The sequence below is a fragment of the Setaria viridis genome, chromosome 1 (assembly GCF_005286985.2).
Source record: "Setaria viridis chromosome 1, Setaria_viridis_v4.0, whole genome shotgun sequence".
Lineage (NCBI taxonomy): Eukaryota > Viridiplantae > Streptophyta > Magnoliopsida > Poales > Poaceae > Setaria > Setaria viridis.
This window is the reverse complement of record NC_048263.2, coordinates 37568977-37587291: the sequence shown is the minus strand read 5'-3', so window position 1 is coordinate 37587291 and position 18315 is coordinate 37568977. Positions and strand designations below refer to the sequence as shown.

At 45.1% G+C, this 18315-nt stretch overlaps 2 protein-coding genes and 1 pseudogene across 5 annotated transcripts; 1 reads left to right on the top strand and 2 right to left on the bottom strand.

Moving 5' to 3' along the window:
* The first annotated feature begins 1834 nt into the window (after window positions 1–1834).
* Window positions 1835–2722, top strand: LOC117838314 (anaphase-promoting complex subunit 11-like; annotated as a pseudogene).
* Window positions 2723–4474: 1752 nt separating this feature from the next.
* LOC117838301 (transcription termination factor MTEF18, mitochondrial) lies at window positions 4475–5941 on the bottom strand. The gene has a single exon (XM_034718271.2). It carries the CDS (start codon window positions 5859–5861, stop codon window positions 4713–4715), a length of 1149 nt encoding a protein of 382 aa, XP_034574162.1. The 5' UTR covers window positions 5862–5941; the 3' UTR covers window positions 4475–4712.
* A 1761-nt stretch (window positions 5942–7702) lies between these two features.
* Window positions 7703–10399, bottom strand: LOC117841471 (uncharacterized). Of its 4 annotated transcripts, none has more exons than XM_072295266.1 (5): window positions 9018–10399; window positions 8579–8645; window positions 8429–8485; window positions 8142–8331; window positions 7703–8053 (listed from the first exon to the last, which is right to left on the bottom strand). In XM_072295266.1, the coding sequence occupies exon 1, from the start codon at window positions 10230–10232 to the stop codon at window positions 9042–9044; it is 1191 nt and encodes a 396-aa protein (XP_072151367.1). In that variant the 5' UTR covers window positions 10233–10399; the 3' UTR covers window positions 7703–8053; window positions 8142–8331; window positions 8429–8485; window positions 8579–8645; window positions 9018–9041. The 4 variants fall into 4 exon arrangements, with proteins under 4 accessions (XP_072151367.1, XP_072151372.1, XP_072151365.1 ...); XM_072295271.1 differs by having other exon boundaries at window positions 8180–8331; XM_072295264.1 differs by having other exon boundaries at window positions 7703–8331; window positions 8579–8654.
* Window positions 10400–18315: the final 7916 nt, after the last annotated feature.

The following is an 18315-nucleotide window of genomic DNA, read 5'->3' as shown; positions in this document are numbered from 1 at the left end:
TTTGTGAGCTTGGTTGGCTTGCTGCCGGCCCATTAACGCTACAAGGAGCGCGGGCCCGCGGCGTCAGCGGCGCGGTGGATTTTTGGTTCACCACGTGCGGTCAGGCTCAAGCCTCAGTCCGGGCGGCGCGGGGAAAAGCTGCTCGCCGCCGGCAGGACGACGGGGCCTCTGTCCGGGCGGCGCTGGCGGGTGGCGGCCGGTGGCAGGTTTCGCCGTGAAATCAACGGGGGCGCCCGCTGGTGAGGTGCCGTTAGGGTGCTCTGCTCTCCCATCATAGGTACGTTCGCTGCTCTGTCTCTGTCTGGCCTTCTCGAGATGCAGAAACCATTCTCTCGGACCGGGGCTATGGCTACCGTATGGTTGCTGTGACCCAGGGCAAAAGGCTGCCTGATCTCTGATTAAACGGCAAGTTTTGTGTAGCCATTTTTTCAGTATTGGTTTTGGAGGAAGAGCTGTAGTCGAAGTTCAGGGTTGGAAGAACAGAATCTAGTTGTTCAGGACAAGGTATTTTCAACAGCAATTGTGACACATGAACAGAAATATCTAGTTTCTCAACTTTAATCTTGGACTCAACTGACTACTCCATTCCTAGACAAATCGACTTCCATCTTATTCCTGTCCTACAGAGTATACTACTCTTGCTTACAAGTAGTCCTTGGAAGCACACACATGGAGTCCATGCCTGCATTTAAAATTGCTCACTGATGAACTTGGCAACCAATGACCAGATCCATGCTTCTTGTTTGTTGGTGCGGTGACAGCTGACAGCTTATGCTCGCTGCTGTAGTTTGATTCTAGTATTAGCCGTCAAGGGAGCCCTTTGATCTCAGACTTCCATTTCCCAATCCTGAACGGTGAACTCCATTTCCTCAAGTAGTTAGTTATTAAGGATTGTGTTATGACTTTTCTGAAATTTGGATCACAAATCTATATCTCGTAAAGGAAATAGTCTTTAGACCTTTATTTCATTTTTCTAATTCTTGCTTTTTGCCATGGTAACTTCAGTCATGTAGGATGAGGATTCCTGGGCATATGCATGATCTTCTAGGAGTTGATGTCATGTTTCCTAGTCTTTAGACTGTATCTGTGATGTATTTTTTTGTGTTTTTTCTCAGATTTATGCCAGTTCTTAGTTCTTCTGAACAATATGCTCTGTGCATCTGAAAAAAATGGAGTTTGCTGCATCTGTGCATCTGCGCTGGGTTCTGCTTCTTGTGCCTGCTCTTGAGGCTAGCTTCAAGTTTGAAATAATAATATATCCCTAAGTGCTTGCGCAGGGACAACTCAAACAATTGAACAGAGCGTGATGATGCAGAGAATTTCATTAACTCTATTCTAAATGGGAAAATAGTTTTAACAATGCATCTTTTTTACTCTTAAGTTTGCAATTGTGGTAGGAAGCTACAAGAGCACAACACCATAAATCATGCGATTAGCTCACAAATCAGAACAGGTGTTCAGATAAGCATGCTCCACTGGAGTTGGCTATGGGAGTTCAATTGATACAGTAGGGATGGACTTAAAGCTGGGCATGGGTGTCCAATTGAACTGCATCCCCACTCCAAGTCCCAAATCCTATGGCATAACCTGATACCAGTCAATCTTGTCTGCATGGCCGAACCAGAACCATGGATAGGTTTGCCACTCAACTATGCATCAATAACATCAATAAGTAACTAACGATGCACAGAAACATTGGGATTTGATTGCTTATAGCAGGCAAGAGAATTCTTGAACATTTTGGTTCAACATCAAAATGAAAATTCAGTATATCTCAGTGCATGGAGGGTTTACAACTTGAATTACATATATCACATATGCTTTCATTGTGGCCATGAGTCAAATTAATGGTGAGGCATAACTCACAGAACACCCTATTGTGAAAGATGTTCCGATTGGTGAGGCATATAGAATGTCAAAACCATATAGAATCCCTTTTACACTTCAGTTCTCAGTTACTTGTACTGTTCTAGTTACTGCAGGTAGGATCAAGACTTTGAAAGGTATGAGTAGTGTGTTCCACAAATGTTAAATTTTGGCACCTAGAATTTAAAGATAACAGTGGAGGATATTCTAAAACATGTCTTGTGCAGTTGTGCTCAGCTTTAGTAGAAATTGTATACTTAGTAGTTGCATTGAGCATTGTCTCCAAGCAGTTGTGCTCAGCTTTAGTCGAAATTGCATATTAGATTATCACTAGTTGCATTGAGCATTTGGCCTTTTCTTTTTATATATTTTTTAAGGTGATAAGTACCTTGCTTTTTGCATACCAGGTAGCACAATGAAGGTCAGTGGCATGCGGTAGCTTCTTGGACGTGGGATGAGCAAGATGAGACATGTGGCATATGCAGGATCGCATTTGACGGCTGCTGCCCTGACTTAAGTTCCCTGGTGACGATTGCCCGCTCATCTGGGGTGCCTGCAACCATGCTTATCATCTTCACTGCATATTGAAGTGGGTCAATTCTCAAACATCTACACCCCTTTGCCCCATGTGCCGTAGAGAGTGGCAGTTTATGGGCTAAGTCACAATGACGCATCTGGAGCTGTATTATCACCAAGCAGCTTTCATTTCTCCTTGGAGAATGCTGTATTGTTTGCTAAAAAGTACAAATCCTGATTGTCAGCACCTGCTTAAGTGACCCTGTGTATGTTTGAGTTTGTAACCAAGCAAGTGAAGTGATAAACTTTCTAAAGGCTGAGCTTCCTGATCTTATCGCAAGTTTGTTTGTTCTTATTGTTAACCTTCTGAAGAATTTCAAGTGTCAAGTGCCAACCACAGCTAAGCAATGGCAGCGCTGCATTCAGCTCGGCATCTTAAACTTGATGCTGCAGCTGTGTCACCGTTTGGACTCCCCTCCATGTCATGGTCTTCTTGATGGTTGCCGGTCTGAACTTTGGATGACATAGTAAATATAATTGCTTGATCTCTGGGATCAGGAGCAAGGATTATATATAATAATAGTACAGGGCAATAGCTAGGTCCTAGATAGATGCGCTTGCGTGCACGTCGGACGTTTCATATCATGGATCGATGGAGGTTAGTGTTGAGAACTTGAGATTGAAGTCTGCGTGCATGGTACACGAAGAGGATCCATCAAGCTATCTGGATTTAATCTAAACGACAAGTACACTTGAGGAGGGGAAGAAGAAACTAAGGGTAAAAATGACTTTTCTTATTAGTCTCATGCCATCATGGAGCACCATGTTAGTACAAGGACAAGTTTGACTAAAAATGAAAGTTGAGGGACTAGATTGGCCGATATGAAAGTTGAAGGACGAACTTGACCCAAAGTCAAGGGCAAAAATGCCTATTTTGCCAAAACCAAACTGAATGCTGTTCTGGTAGAGTAGTTTATGTGCTACATAACAAGTTAACAATTTCAAACAACATGACAAAATCAACACCAGATTTTGTCTCTGTGTGTGTGTGTGTGTGTGTGTGTGTGTGTGTGTGTGTGTGTGTATATATATATATATATATATATATATAGAGAGAGAGAGAGAGACACACACACACACACATATTCTTAACCCTATAACTGATGCAGCATTTCACCAAGCTGAGAATGCTCAGACTCATAATTCAGGAAACACAGCACCTGAAGCAGTGATTACATCAGTATTCTTAAACCTTTAACTGATACTGAATATTCACCTAGCTGATAAAATGCTCACAGATTCATAGTTCAGAGAAGGCAAGCTAAGCACATGACCAAAAAAAATTAAACACAATCATGGAAGAAACTGGGATTAATTTCTAAATCAACATCATTCTGGATACCAATGGGGTGAAGATGAAGCATAAAGTTGGGCATGAATATTTCGACAAAAACTGGAACTTGCAATTGAATAAACAAGTTGAAGTTGAAATGGAAAATCAAGGAGCCATATTTGGCCAAAATCTTAAACATCAATATACATCCCATGCTTAAAAATTGTGAACAGGTCATAACAGGCATTAAAAAATAGAGAGATTTTAGAGTGATTGAAAAAATGAGAACCGTCCATCCCGAGAAATCGAACGGTGGAAACAATGGAACGTGAAGTACCTAAAGAGAAGTACCAATTTGGTGGGACCAAGTACCAAAAATAGTGAGAAATTACTATGATGCTCTTTTAATTATGTGTGAATCTGTTTAATTCTTTTTGGTAAGCAAAATAAGAAAGGAAAGTACCTGCAAGTACCACTTGTACTTTAAAACCATTGTAATAAAGCTCAAAAAAATAACTATTAAGAAAACCCCCTAAACAAATGATAAATACATTATGTTGTTCCCTGCAAACCACTACATGAGTTCAAACGTGATAAATTCATTTCAGAATCCAAACCTAGGTACATGAAAAAAACAGCATAATGCAAATAACTATTAAGAAAACCCCCTAACAAATGATAAATACATTATGTTGTCCCCTGCAAACCACTACATGAGTTCAAACGTGACATTCATTTCAGAATCCAAACCTAGGTAGATGAAAAAAACAGCATAATGCTTGGCTCATCATAAGTTAGTAAGGTTAACATAATGAGTTTCAGCAGTTCTGATGCTAGTGGCCAAGTACAGAGTTGCAGACAGGGTATCTGAATGTGCTAAGGATGAAACACAATTGCTGGTGCTGCCCATATATAGAACAAACAGAGAATCTCCTATAGTTTGTCAGCAAAGATTCAAAGCATTGGAACAAACGAACATCATCCTTGATAGCAAGCATCAGGAGGGCATTTTCCCTTTGCAAGCCGATGCATATGCATTCGCAAGGCCAGGAAGAACATCCTTATGAGCTTGTATATACCTGGAGTAGAACAACTTGTCACTAATTGTAATGATTGAGTAGAAGCTCAGATCTTTCCGCATCAATCCTTTCTCCTGGAGCACCTTCATCACGTAATTCCTGGGCGCCAGCCGGCGCTCCTGGCTGTACATTAGGATCGTGGGCCTGCCCTGGATGTACTTGGCATCGACTCCGACCATCTTGGTTAAGAACTCGTACACACGCTGAACCTTCTCCCTGGAACACCTCAACAGCTGCGGGGACATCCGCACCATTCTGGCAACCTCAGCATCGGAGCACCCGAGCGTCTTGCCAATCATCTTGAGCTTAGAGGCCATCGTCTCTGGGCCGAGGCCCGCCACGCTGTTCACCGCCTGCCTGAACATAAGGGAGTTGCGAGGCACGCCAAGCTCGTCGGCGCGCACGAGGACGGCCCTGGTGACGTCCGGGTTGCAGGTGAGCAGCCTCGGGTTGGCCGCGCACATACGGTCAATGTCCTGAACAGATAGCCCGCGCTCCTGCAGCAGCCGGATGTTGGTCTTGACCACCTTGTCGAGGTCGGAGGAGACGAGGTAGTAGTTACGCTTGACGATGCGGAGGAACTTGTCGGGCGAGAACAAAGGCATCCAGAAGCCGAGCTTCTCGTCGATGTTGAAGATGCGGAAGAAGCAGGGGGCCGCGCGGACGAAGCTGCGGATCTGCGCGGTGGAGAAGCCATGGCTGCGGAAGCCATCCAAGCGGGCCCGCAGGTTCTTGTCGACGCTGCTGTTGAGGATGCGCGGGTCTTTGGCCACGAGGAGCGCGATGTCCGCCTTGGAGAGACCGAGCGCCGGGCCGGTGAGGAAAGCGAGCACGGCGTCGGCCTTGGCGGGGGATTTCCAGTGGGAGAAGCATTTGGCGGCCTTTGCGGCTTCCTCCCGGGTGAGGCCGCAGGTGGTGACAAGGTAGTCCTCCGCGGAGAAGTGGCCCGGGGAGGAGGAGGTCGCGGCGGCGATGGACAGGAGGGCGCGCTGGAGGGATAGGTGTATGGGGGAGGCGGAGCGGTGGAGGAGAAGATCCGGAAGGAGATGTTTTTGGAGGCGAAGCATTGCGCCGGCGGCCGGCGAGGGGAGTGGGGAGAGCTGGGGACTGGTGTTGTTTGGTGTGGCCACGGAGTCCGACTCCGACGCGACCCTCAGTAAAAACTAAAAACCCTCCTCCGGTGCCTGAGAATTTTTTTATTCTTATATTTTATATTTTAGTATTTTGAAAAATATATATTCTAATAAAAAATTAGAAATCTATATCTATACCGTCATTTGAAACAGTTATAACCAAATGAAACGACGAAAGTCTTATATGACCTTGGATGAAGATAAAATTTATATGAAAATTGTATATCTCAATGACATGTTCAAACTTTTTTATTTGGTGTCATCTTGGTGCTCAAATAATCGACGCAAGTTTGAGATCTAAAATTCAAATTTTAGATTGAAACTAAGCAACACATTTTCAAAAAATCATAACTAATTCATATGAACTCGGATAGAGATAACTTTTATATAAAAATTGTAGCTTTCTACGAGATTTACAATGTCGTAGTTCAAACTGTTTTCATTTGAAGCCATCTTGGTCCTTAAATAATCAACACAAGTTTCAGATCTAAAATTGAATTTTAGATTTGGAACTTTTATCAATTATTTGAGTACCAAGATGACACCAAATAAAAAATGTTTGAACTAAAAAGTTACATATCTCGTCGAGATCTACAATTTTCATATAAATTTTATCTCCATCCGTGTTCATATGAATTAGTTATGATTTTTTAAAAGTGTACTGCCCAGAGGAGGAAAATTCCGCCAGTTGAACTGGGCGGTAAGGTTGCTACAGTGCACCTTCCACCGTTTCATTTGGCTATAGCCTTTTCAAACAGCAGTATAGGTATAAATTTATAATTTTTTTATTAGGATATATATTTTTGCAAAATACTAAAATAAAAAATATAAAAAAATTTCGGTGCCTGACGAAAAACAATTGTTTGAGCCCACAAGTATTGGGCCCAATCCAAGAAAACACTGTTGGATTTTTTATTTTAATTTTTTGCTTCTGCTGGGACGACTACGCGAGATATTATGCAGGAAAAATAAAATAGTCCAGGCCTAATCCAGCGATCATATTTTCTGAATTTTCTAAACAAAAAATATGCTTCCAAAATCAGGAGTCGCCTCTTCATGTTCAAGTTACATGCTTACAGTCGCATGGTAAAGCATTTTTTAAAAAAATCCATGGTAAAAACTCGCCTACTCTGAGGTAGCCAAGTCTGACAAGTGCCTAGCTGAAGTCGTTTGTTTAGGGCTTTAGGCACAAGTCTTTTTTGTTCAAATTTACTTGCATTGTATTTCCTTTTGTAGCTTTGTTGAAGGACAAGTGTGTTTTTCTGATTCCCATGTTTTAACCAGGCCCTTTATGACTACTATCCCAGTCGTTAAGCTTGAAGGAAAAACACTGAGTACTGAGGCCCCGTTTGGTTCCACGGACTAAAGTTTAGTCCATATCACATTAAATGTTTAGATACTAGTTAGGAGTATTAAATATAGACTAATTACAAAATCAATTGCACAGATGGAGGCTAATTCACGAGACGAGTTTATTAAACCTAATTAGTCCATGATTTGACAATGTGATGCTACAGTAAATATTGCTAATCATGAATTAATTAGGCTTAATAGTTTCGTCTCGCGAATTAGCCTCCATCTATGTAATTAGTTTTATAATTAGTCCATGTTGAGTCCTCCTAATTAGTATCCGAAGCTTCGATGTGACATGTACTAAACTTTAGCTCAAGGATCCCAACACCCCTTGAATATGCACTTGTCAGAATTTTTGGTGCAATGTAGCTGATGCAGGGAAAAGATCTCCATCAGAACATCTTTTAGAAAACAAAAGGGCATAAGCAGAATACAAGATGAAGCTCTATGTTAATCACCTCTGCTTGGCACACATTTGATGCTTGGTACATTACAGGGTGACAATGTCCAGCTTCTGTTAATAACAAGCTGATCGCAAAAGGAAACACATTGCTCCAACATGAACACTAAGACTCTCGAGAAGGAACCACCATTTTTCATAGTTAAGAACATCAGCTTTGATGCCAACAGTAATAGACCTACAACAAACTATCACGAATCTACTTGGTCTGCTTAGTTCATCAGTAGAACGAGGTTGCCAATTGGTGGAGACCTCCAAAGTCCAAACTCTCCATGTGATTCCAGTCAATGCTGAAATCCCTCTGGCAGTTACCCTGCACAGCTTCTACCTCTGTCAGAATCATCTCCATGAGAAAACTCTCAAAAAGGGAAATTTTCTCAATCACGACTGGGGTTACATACAACAGAGTCTATTAGCCTGTCCAACTGAAGTCGCCCACCTCTCCAGCCACGAGGAGCTCTACGAAAGGAGCATTCCTTCCATCCAAAATCCAAACATCCTTGTATTACTTGTATTCTGATATCTTGAACTTAGGCCAGCTTCCCACATCCCCCATGAAGAAATGTTTGTCAATGGATGCCTAGGTAACACCTGAGCATTGTGCACAAGCTTGGCTGAGCTGGTTACTTCTTCAAGGAAAACACTATTTTTGTACTTGTGTAGCCAAAAGAAAGAAATGCAGACTGACCTTCCTAGTTAATTTGTATTTCCAAGTTATAACCAAGTACCCCGACCAAAGATATTCCTGCCATTAAGCATGAAGGAACAGTACTGATTACAGAATAGCAGCATGGTTACATTTTGAATAAATGTAGCTTTTAAAGAACTCGGAAGGCACCTTACAGAATAGCAGCATGGTTACATTTTGAATAAATGTAGCTTTTAAAGAACTCGGAAGGCACCTTCTGCAATCCCTTGTGTTAGAGTGCATATATCAGAACATATTTGCCACATAAACGGGCGGCACAATACAAGATGAAGCTCAATGTTAACTTCAATAAGGACACAGCTATGGCAAATTCTATAGGATGATGTTAACTAAAATCTGATAGCGAAAGGAAATACATTATTTGTACTTCCATATTAAAACAGTCGCTCCGTTAGAGATGATTTTTTATGGTTATCAAATCAATTTATGCTGACACCTGTAATGGACCTAAGCTAAATGACCATGAAGCTACTTCGTCTGCTATAGTTCATCAGTAGAATGAGTATTCTTTTGAACCAAGATCAGTGGAATGAGGTTACACAGATACACAATGGTGGGGAAGAGACACCTCTAAATTCTCCTTCTATTCCAGTCAAAGTTGAAATCCCTCTGGCACCTTCCCCGAACAGGCAGACTCATAAGCATCAGCAAGGCCGGGGATGGATTCCTCATAGGGAGCAACGAATTTCTCCAAGAACTTCTCTTCGGTCGGCGCCACCACGTTGAAGAAGCACCGGTCCTGCTCAACCAACCCCATGTCCTTGAGAGCTTTCAGCACGAGATGCCGGGGCACTATCCGCCTCTCGAGGCTGTACATGAGGAGCACCGACCGGCGCGCGATGTACTGCGGCGGCAGCCCGACCTCGTTGAGCAGGAACTCGGCGTTCCGGCGCAGCCTCTCCTCGGACGCGACCAGGATCCGCGGCGCCTTGCTGACGGCCAGGTTCACCTCCTCCTGCGACCACCCCAGCGTCTCTTTCAGGACGGCGACCTTGGCATCGACCTTCTCCTGGCCGATGCATCCCGCGGTGGAGAGCGCGTGGCGGAACATCTGGGAGCCCGGCGCGACGCCGAGCTGCGTGGCGCGCCGCACGGCGTCCTGGACGTACTCCGGGTGCATGGTGACGAGCCGCGGCGCGGCCACGAGTAGCTTTGAGATATCCACGGCGCTGAGCCCGCACTGCTTGAGGAAGGCGACGTTGGGCTCGACCACCTTCTCGAGGTCGGAGGTGAGGAGCCAGTAGTTCCAGTCGCTGGCCTGGAGCAGCCGCTCCGGGGAGCCGAAGAGCGGGAGCCAGAACCGCACCTTGGAGACGAAGCTGCGGCAGAGGAAGTAGCGGCCGCCGATCTGCGCGAGGCGCGCGATCTGGGACGGGGAGAGCCCCAGCGCGCGGAGCTCCGCGGAGATGGGCGCCAGGGAGCGGTCGATGCGCGCGCAGAGGACGCGCGGGTTGGAGGCCACGAGGGCGGCGACCTCCTTGGATGAGAGCCCGAGGCCCGCGAGGAAGGCGAGCACGGCGTCCGCGTTGGAGGCGGACTTGAGGTGCGCGAGGTTCTTGGATGCCTTGAGCGCCTGCGGCGGGGTGAGGTGGCAGCTGGCGACGAGGTAGTCCTCGACGGCGAAGGTGCTCGCGGGGGCGGGAGAGGGAGCCGGGGTGGCGGCTGTGCTCGTGGCGGCCGCGCCCGCGCGGGTGAGGGTGACGCGGAGGCGGAGGCGGCAGGGGGGCGGGAGGAGGGACACGACGGCGAGGGGAGCGGCGGCGGGGTGGAAGAGGAGAGGCATGGCGGGGGACGGGGACGACCGGACGAGGCGTGGCAGCCTGGCAGGGTCCAGCTCCAGCGAGCGGGTGGTGATTTTTTGACTTGGGTTGTGTAATCCGCAGCTCGGTGGACGGTGGCGCAGGCCGCAGCCGCGCAAGCTGCAGGCTGCTGGCTGCTGCGCGCTGGCAACTGGGCTGTGCCGTGCGCCCGTGCGCGATGCACCCGGGCGTCCTCGCCCAAACAAGGGCCAAATGCGTCCAGAATCTGTTGGATCTGACGAGCTCGTTCGGAATTTGGTTGCAAATGCACAGCGAAATTCGCTGGCTTGTGCAGATTATCGTACTTTGGAACGGTTTAAATCCTACTTATACTTAAAAATATAAATTTTTTGAACGTGCCTTTCAATTAATAAGAAAAAAGTTTAAAAAACAGAAATAAATGGCACTCATGCCGCCACAGCTGCGCAAGAGTGCTCACATGGAGCGGTATAAACAAATAAATAAGTTAAAATTAGCAGCCAAACAATATACTTTTTTTCAGTTTTTTCTAGCCACGTTTCTCCCCATTGCTCCCATTTGTACTAAACGCAGAAGTTGGATCAAACTCGCTTCCTACAAAGTGTTTTTTCCATTTCCATGCAATTTATTTGAGAAACGCTTCTTCCCACTGCTATACCCAGGACCTATAGTTGTCTGGCTGAGGTCTCGGGTCACCATCAACTAGATCCGGACCTAATTTCCTAGATTCCAGGTTGCAGTAGTAATTTTTTGTTTGAGAAGTCACCGGAGGACGAAAAGTTCCACCTGAATTTAATTAAACCACGGATGCCGGATAAGCCGGTAATGGTCTTGGTGCAAAGCACCTTACAAGCTTTGATCGTTGAATGGTTAGATGAGTACAACAAGGACATGTTACAATAGAGAAAAGAGAAGCACAACTCGCAAACAATTCAAAGAATAGACATGACACAACCCGGAAGACAACCACCATTCACCGATTTAACGCTACCACCAAACATCATACTTGCCGATTTCGCTGTGGCTGTTGCACCCTACACCGCCCCTCTCGTAACTATGCCGATCTATCGGCGCCCTCCATCTAAGCAACACCAAGTGGAAAGGGGGCTAAAGGTGATGAAAGGTGCACAAGCAAAAGCTGTCGGATATGACGATCTCCCTTGAAGCTGATGGTGACACCTACAGCACATACAGGCTCCACGTACCACCATCCAACGCCGTCCAAGGGGAGGAATCCTTAAAGGGGAATGGCGGAAGCGGTGAAACACCACCCAGTATTTAATTTTCTGACACCACCAAAGGAGCGTGTTGACGAAGCAGAGGTGCCAGACAAAGACATTAGCTGAGTCACAACAGCAGTCAACGGCTAGTACCAGCCTTACCCATGAAGAGTAACAGCAAGGGGACATCACAGAGCAAAGCACAAACCTCCAACTTGAATATCCCTGGTTGAAATTTTGGCGGTCGACCTCCGAAACAACGCCTTCAAGGAGTACGACGTCAAGACGTCACCGTCGCTTCTCTGGTAGAATCCAGAGCAGGGTTTTCACCTGGAGGTGGTCCATGGTTGTGGTAGTGGAGCTCCAATGACAACACCTCCAAGAAGGTGTGAGGTGCTCTGCACACGAGAGAGTCGCCATTGTTCGCACCAACACGAGGTTGGGCATGGTTTTCAACAGGGAGCTCCCCACCCCGACTAAGATGAACACACGCCCACACCTCCAAGTGCAGCAGCCGACGACTGGCAAGCGTCATCGACAGGCCCGCCTCGTCCAACTGCCGAGCCACCAAATCTGGCAAGGTGAGGCTTGGGATGCGACCACATGGCAGATTGCCAGTGACACATTGGGCAAGTGCCTTACTGCTTGAACCCTCAACAGCCTGCGCAAGCAGCGAGTCACTCCAATGTCGCGCCTAGGACGCACGAGCCACGAGTAGAGGATGAAGCCTGGAGAGTCATTGTGAGGACCAATGGTGGTCACCCTTGGATGATGAGTGATTCACAACGTTGTGTGGAATGATGTTGCTCTTGGCTTGTGATGTGCAGGTGTAGGATGTGACATGGCGGTTGACGATGTGCAGTGAAGGTCAAGCGAAAGTTTTATGCCGATAGACCAAGACCGGTGAAGGGTGAACACGAGTAGGCTTGGACCAAGGGATGCAAGGAGTCCGGGTGGAGTCATGGGCGATCCACATGGTGCACGGAACAGCGAGAGAACATGATGGGATGGAGACGGCGTCGGTCGAGTCAAGCGGGACGGAGGAGTCAAAGGCTTGGCAGAGGTCGGACACACGTCGACATCGACGAGATCGCGTGGCGGCCAAGCGGAGATGGATGGTTTGGGTGGTTTGGGCCTAAAAATCACCGTGCAGGCAGATTTTCCGATTTGGGCCTCAAAACCAGGGGCGAGCTCAGTGCGGCCGGAGCTTCGATAAGGAGGGCATGTGGTATCATCGTGAAGCTTGCATCGAGGTGAAATAAAGTCATGAAGGTGGCATGTCCGTCCGATGCGTCTACAAAAAACTGGACCAAAATGCCTTGCATGGGCGGTTATCTTACTTGTAGCTGTAGGGGTATTTCTATCATCATCCATAGACTATATAAATTAGAGTTGGCTTGTTTGAAGGTGTGCTTAGAACCCTAATTTCATTTGCTTAGAGGCTAGCCAAGTGCTTAGAGAGAGGAGAGGAGGGAGATGAGAGGGTGAGAGCTTCTTTTCTCTTGATTTCTCCATCCTAGGGAAGGATGAAGGGTGGAGGCTAGTTCTCATCTTGTAAAGATGTTGTCTTCATGATTTAGTCGAATTTATGTCTCATATCCATGGCTAAAGCTTGTTGTTTCTCCTATTTTTCTTTTTCAGGATTTTTGGGATATTTTCGTGGGAATTTTCATTCTTCGAGTTTCAGCCCAAATCCCGCAAGGTTTGTTGGGGGGGAAATTGTTGCTAGGATCCTTGTGAGCATCTATGATGCGATCCCCCCTTAAATCCCCCCACAGATTCAGCTTGAATTTGTAGTTTTCCCAAAAAAAAATCGAGTTCTTGGTAGGGTTTCGGTGCTCTCCAAAATTCATGATGAATACTTGAGCTTTTTTTAAGTCTTTGGGAATAGCCTTGTATGTTGTTGTGAGTCTATGGTTCAAATTTTGTAATTTTTGGAGGTTGTTTGATCGAGTTTTAGATTTTTCCAACTTCTTCACGCAGGTTGTTTTTGGAGTTGCGGCAAATTTCGAAGATTTTTACGTATTCTCCGAAGAATTTTTCGAAAACTCCGTCGGTATGGATTCTCCAGAGATTTATGTGGATTCTCCGGAAGTTGCGGATTCTTTGGAGAGTTTTGCGGAGTTTTCGTACTTTTGTGTTGGTTTTTGAATCTCTTCTTCTGACACTTGTTTAGGTTCATTATTGCTTCGGTTAGTCTCTAAATTAGTTCCTAACACCATTCCTAGGTGAATTAGCTCTTGCATAGCTAAGAGGATTTGATATTGCTAGAAGAGAGGTTTGTGGATTAGTTTGGGATTTAAGTCGAGGTTTTTTAAAGAAATTTGAATCGGCTCCCATGCACCCCCCCTCTGGTCGCCCGTCCCGATCCTTTCAGAGCTGTTTCGGAGCTGGTTAAGGTTTCTCCATACCCTAATCGGTTTCGAGATCCAAAATGGTGATCTCTGAGCGTTCTCTACTTTTATGGGTCTGATTATCGATATTGGAAAACATGCATGAGAGCCCATCTCAATAGTAGTGAAGCAGGGGTTTGGGAAATCACTTAGGATGATACTTACATGATTCCTGCCACTCTCGACTCAAGAAGAAAGAAATAAATATCATGCCAACAACAAGACGGTGGATATCCTGTTTGCTAGTCTGTGCCATACTGAGTTTTATCGTGTCGAGGATCTATCTCTGGCTCATGAGATTTGATCCCGACTTTAGAGTTTCCATGAGGGGAACAGTCAGGTGGAGACACGACTCTTTGAGACCTACTGGCGTGAGTACGAAAACTTTGTTCATTTGCTCGATGAGTCTGCTGATGCTTTATTCTAGTGCTTTCTTGCTATTGTGAACAAGATGAAAGCGAACATCACCAACTTGCCCTACACTGATCATGATAGAGTTTTAAAGCTCCTGCATGCTTTGGATCACAAGGTGTGGAGTCGAAGGTTGATGCTATCATCGAGTCCACAAACTATGAGACTCTTTCAACTGATGGGCTTTTCGCCAAGCTGAAGTCGACAGAGATTGACAAGAGGCTCCAAGCAAAACAGGGGAGCCCTACTGATTCTTATAGTATGGCTCTTGTGTTAGGATCTGAACAGTCTACGTCTTTGGCTAACCCTTCTACCATGTCCTTTGCTTTGTCTTGTTTGGTGTCTGTTTCAGAGGAGTAGTTGGAGGTTCTTGATGATGAGGAGCTCGCCTTGATCATGAGGTTGTTCATGCAGTTCAACGACAACCGCAAGAACCGGCGAAGGAACAACAACAACTGTTTCGAGTGTGGCAAGCCAGGTCACTTCACTGCTGACTACCCCGACAAGAACAAGTCCAAGAACGTATACGACTACAGCAAGTACAAAGTCAACGAGAAGAAGAAGAAGAAGAAGAAGAAGAAGAAGAAGAAGAAGAAGAAGAAGAAGAAGAAGAAGAAGAACAAGGACAACCGCAAGGCGAAGAAAAAGGAAAGCAAGAATTTCAACGACCTCTGCTTCTACTCCAACGAGAACCGCAACGGGTACTGCGTCATGGCTCTCAACGCTGACAACAAGAAGGATGGTAAGGAAAGTGACTCCGACTCAGAAGCAGAGGTAAAGTCTACTCCTGAACAACTTGCCTTAGAAGTAGAAGAAATCAATGATTGCTTGATAAATCAAGATAAGTTGATCAAAAAGGCTGCTCGTGAACGAATTGAGCTTAAGGCTAAGTTGGAGAATGTTTTGATTGAATTAGATATGTTTAAATCTGCTCCTACTATTTCTGATATTGTTGAGTGTGTCGAATGTGTTGTTCACATGCCTAGATAGCTTATTTTCAATCTAAGCATGCTTCTCTTGTAGATGAACTTGATTTAACTAGGGTTGCTTTAGATGAAGTTAAAACTAGACCTGTTTTACTTGGTGCATGCAAATCTTTCCCTGCTTTACAAATTCAACTTGATGATACATGTGTTAATATTAAAGTCCTTGAGAAATCTGATTTAATTGCTAAATCTAAGATTCCTGAATGCACAAAGTGTCCTGGTTGTGTTACTAGCATTGAAGAACTTAAACATGCTATTCGAATTGCAAAGGATGAAAATAACTACTTGCGCACAGTTCTCAATTGGGTGTCGAGTAGGGAACCTCAGTTGGGTATCATGATTCAAGAGTTTAAGAGGGCTGATGGTTTTGGGATTGGAAGTGTGATCAAGAAGTGCAATTTTGATTGGTTGTATGAGAAAGTTGGTTAGTGTAGTGGTGAGAGAGAGAAACAAGCAACTTCCATCACTTGTGAGCCACCCAAGCTGAGTGTAGAGCAACGCAACCCAGAATGTGAGGAAAATCCTAAAGATGGAGTGTTTATTGAACCATCTCATAAACAAGATTGATACGCTTCTAGATATGGCCTTCAAGCTTCCTCCACCAAAAGCCAAAGTCAAACCACAACCAAGAGTAAACCCACAACCGAAAGCTAACCCACAGCCGAGAGCTAACCCACAGCCAAAACAACCAGTTCGGCTCCACTATGAGTACTGTAAAAGGTAGGGTCATTTTGATGGATTTTGTTTTCGAAGGAAGAAAGCTTTGAGGTATGAGCGTGCATAGGGAAACCGGAACATGTACCATCCTTCTCATGGTGTACATGCGCATAGAACAGCTCCTCCACCTCGTCGTGTGGATACTGTGCGTTCAATTCCTTCTCGTAGGTTTTCCAGGCATGCTCCTAGTCATGATCAATATGACTTAGGACAACATGGTCATGGTTTTAAGTCTCAAAGGTACAATAGACCATGTTTTCCCCCTCGTGGTGGTCATAGTCCTCTAGTGAGATGAGAGATAGTTAATTTTGCTAACCCCACTTTTGAGCAGATGGCTTGACACTGGTATTCTACTTGTTTTAATAATCCTAGTGTTAAGACATCTGCTCACCATTGATCTCCTTTTTGTTGAGCAGGTCAGAGGCTTGGAGAACATGTGGCTTATTGACTCTGGTTGTTCTCAACACATGACCGGTGATCACAAATGGTTCTCCAGCCTCACCCCGGTGATGATCAAAGAGTACATCACTTTCAGGGATAATAGTAGAGGAAAGGTATTGTCTGAAGGAGCAATAAAGATAAGTAAGAATTTCATTCTCAAGCGAGTTGCCCTTGTTGATTCCCTCAGCTTCAACTTACTTTCGATTTCACAACTGCTTGATGATGGTTTTAAGGTTCGTTTCAAGCAAGGAGCCTCACGTATTTTAGACTCTCGAGGTGATCTTGTGTGTATGATCATCCCCAAGGGTCAGGTCTTTCGAGTTGATTTTTCTAAGTCATTTTGTCTCTCTCGATGTTTAGTAGCTGGTACTTCTTCTGAGCTTTGGAAGTGGCATAGGAGATTAGGTCATTTGAGTTTTGATTTTCTCTCCCGTTTGAGTGCTCTTGATCTTATTTGAGGTTTGCCCAAGCTCAAGTTTGAGAAAGATCTTGTTTGTGCTCCCTATCGTCATGGCAAAATGGTTGCCGCTTCTCACCCACCTGTGAAACCATATGATGACTGAGCATCCAGGGGAGCTGTTGCATATGGATATAGTTGGTCCAGCTCGTGTTTGCTCAGTTTGTGGGAAGTGGTATGTTCTTGTGGTTGTTGACATTTCTCGAGGTATTCATGGGTCTTTTTCATGGAATCTAAGGAGGAGGTATTTCCTTTTGTTCGAGATTTGATCTTGAGGTTGAAAAATGAGCGACCTACAGATACCATGAGAGCTATTCACAGTCACAATGGCATAGAATTCAAGAACGCTCGTTTTAAAGCCTTTTGCAAAGATCATAGTCTTGAACATCATTTTTCATCACCTTATGTCCCTCCTCAGAATGATGTTGTTGAACAGAAAAATCGAACTCTTTGCAAAATGGCAAGGATGATGCTCGATGAGCATACGAGTCCTAGAAAATATTGGGCCGAAGCTGTCGACACTGGTTGCTATGTTTCCAATCGAATATTCTTGCGAGCTTTCTTGAAAAAACCCTCTTATGAGCTGATGCATCAACATAGCCCCAAAGTAAATCACTTGAGAGTGTTTGGCTGCAAGTGTTTCATTCTCAAGCAAGATAATTTGGACAAATTTGAGTCTCATTATACGGATGGTATTTTTCTAGGATATGCTTCTCATAGTCATGCTTATTGTGTGCTTAACTTTGAAACTAACCGAATTATGGAAACTTATGAGATTACCTTCGATGAAACTATACCTCGCATAACTCCTGTCTTTGAGGTTGCAGGTGAACATGAAATGGGGCAAAACATTTTTGAGGAAGAGGAAGAGCATGTTGATGGTGGTGATGAAGATGATGATGAAATTGATCATGCACCAGCTGCTGCACCTGCACCTTCTACTTCTACTACGACAGTTGATGGTCTTACCCCTACTCCCACTACTATAAGCCATCAACAAGTACCACTACATGATGATGAAGAAGAACTTTGGTTGCCAAGTTTGCAGATGATATGAGCAGGAAATTTGAGATGTCGATGATGGGTGTGTTGACTTTTCTTCCTTGGACTACAAATCAAGCAAAACAACGATGGGACTTTTGTGCACCAAGGCAAGTACACAAAAGATGTATTGAGGAAGTTCGACATGGCTGACGCCAAGCCATTGTCAACTCCCATGGTGATGACGACGGTTTTGGATGCGGATGAAGATGGTGAACCGGTTGACCAGAAGGAGTACCGGAGCATGATCGGCTCCCTCCTGTACCTAACGGCGACAAGGCCGGACATACACTTCGTCGTGTGTCTATGCGCTCATTTTCAAGCTTCACCAAGAACATCTCATCGTCAAGCGATAAAGAGAATCATGAGGTACCTTCATTTCATGTCTGAGTTTGGTTTGTGATACTCTGCCTCCTCGACAC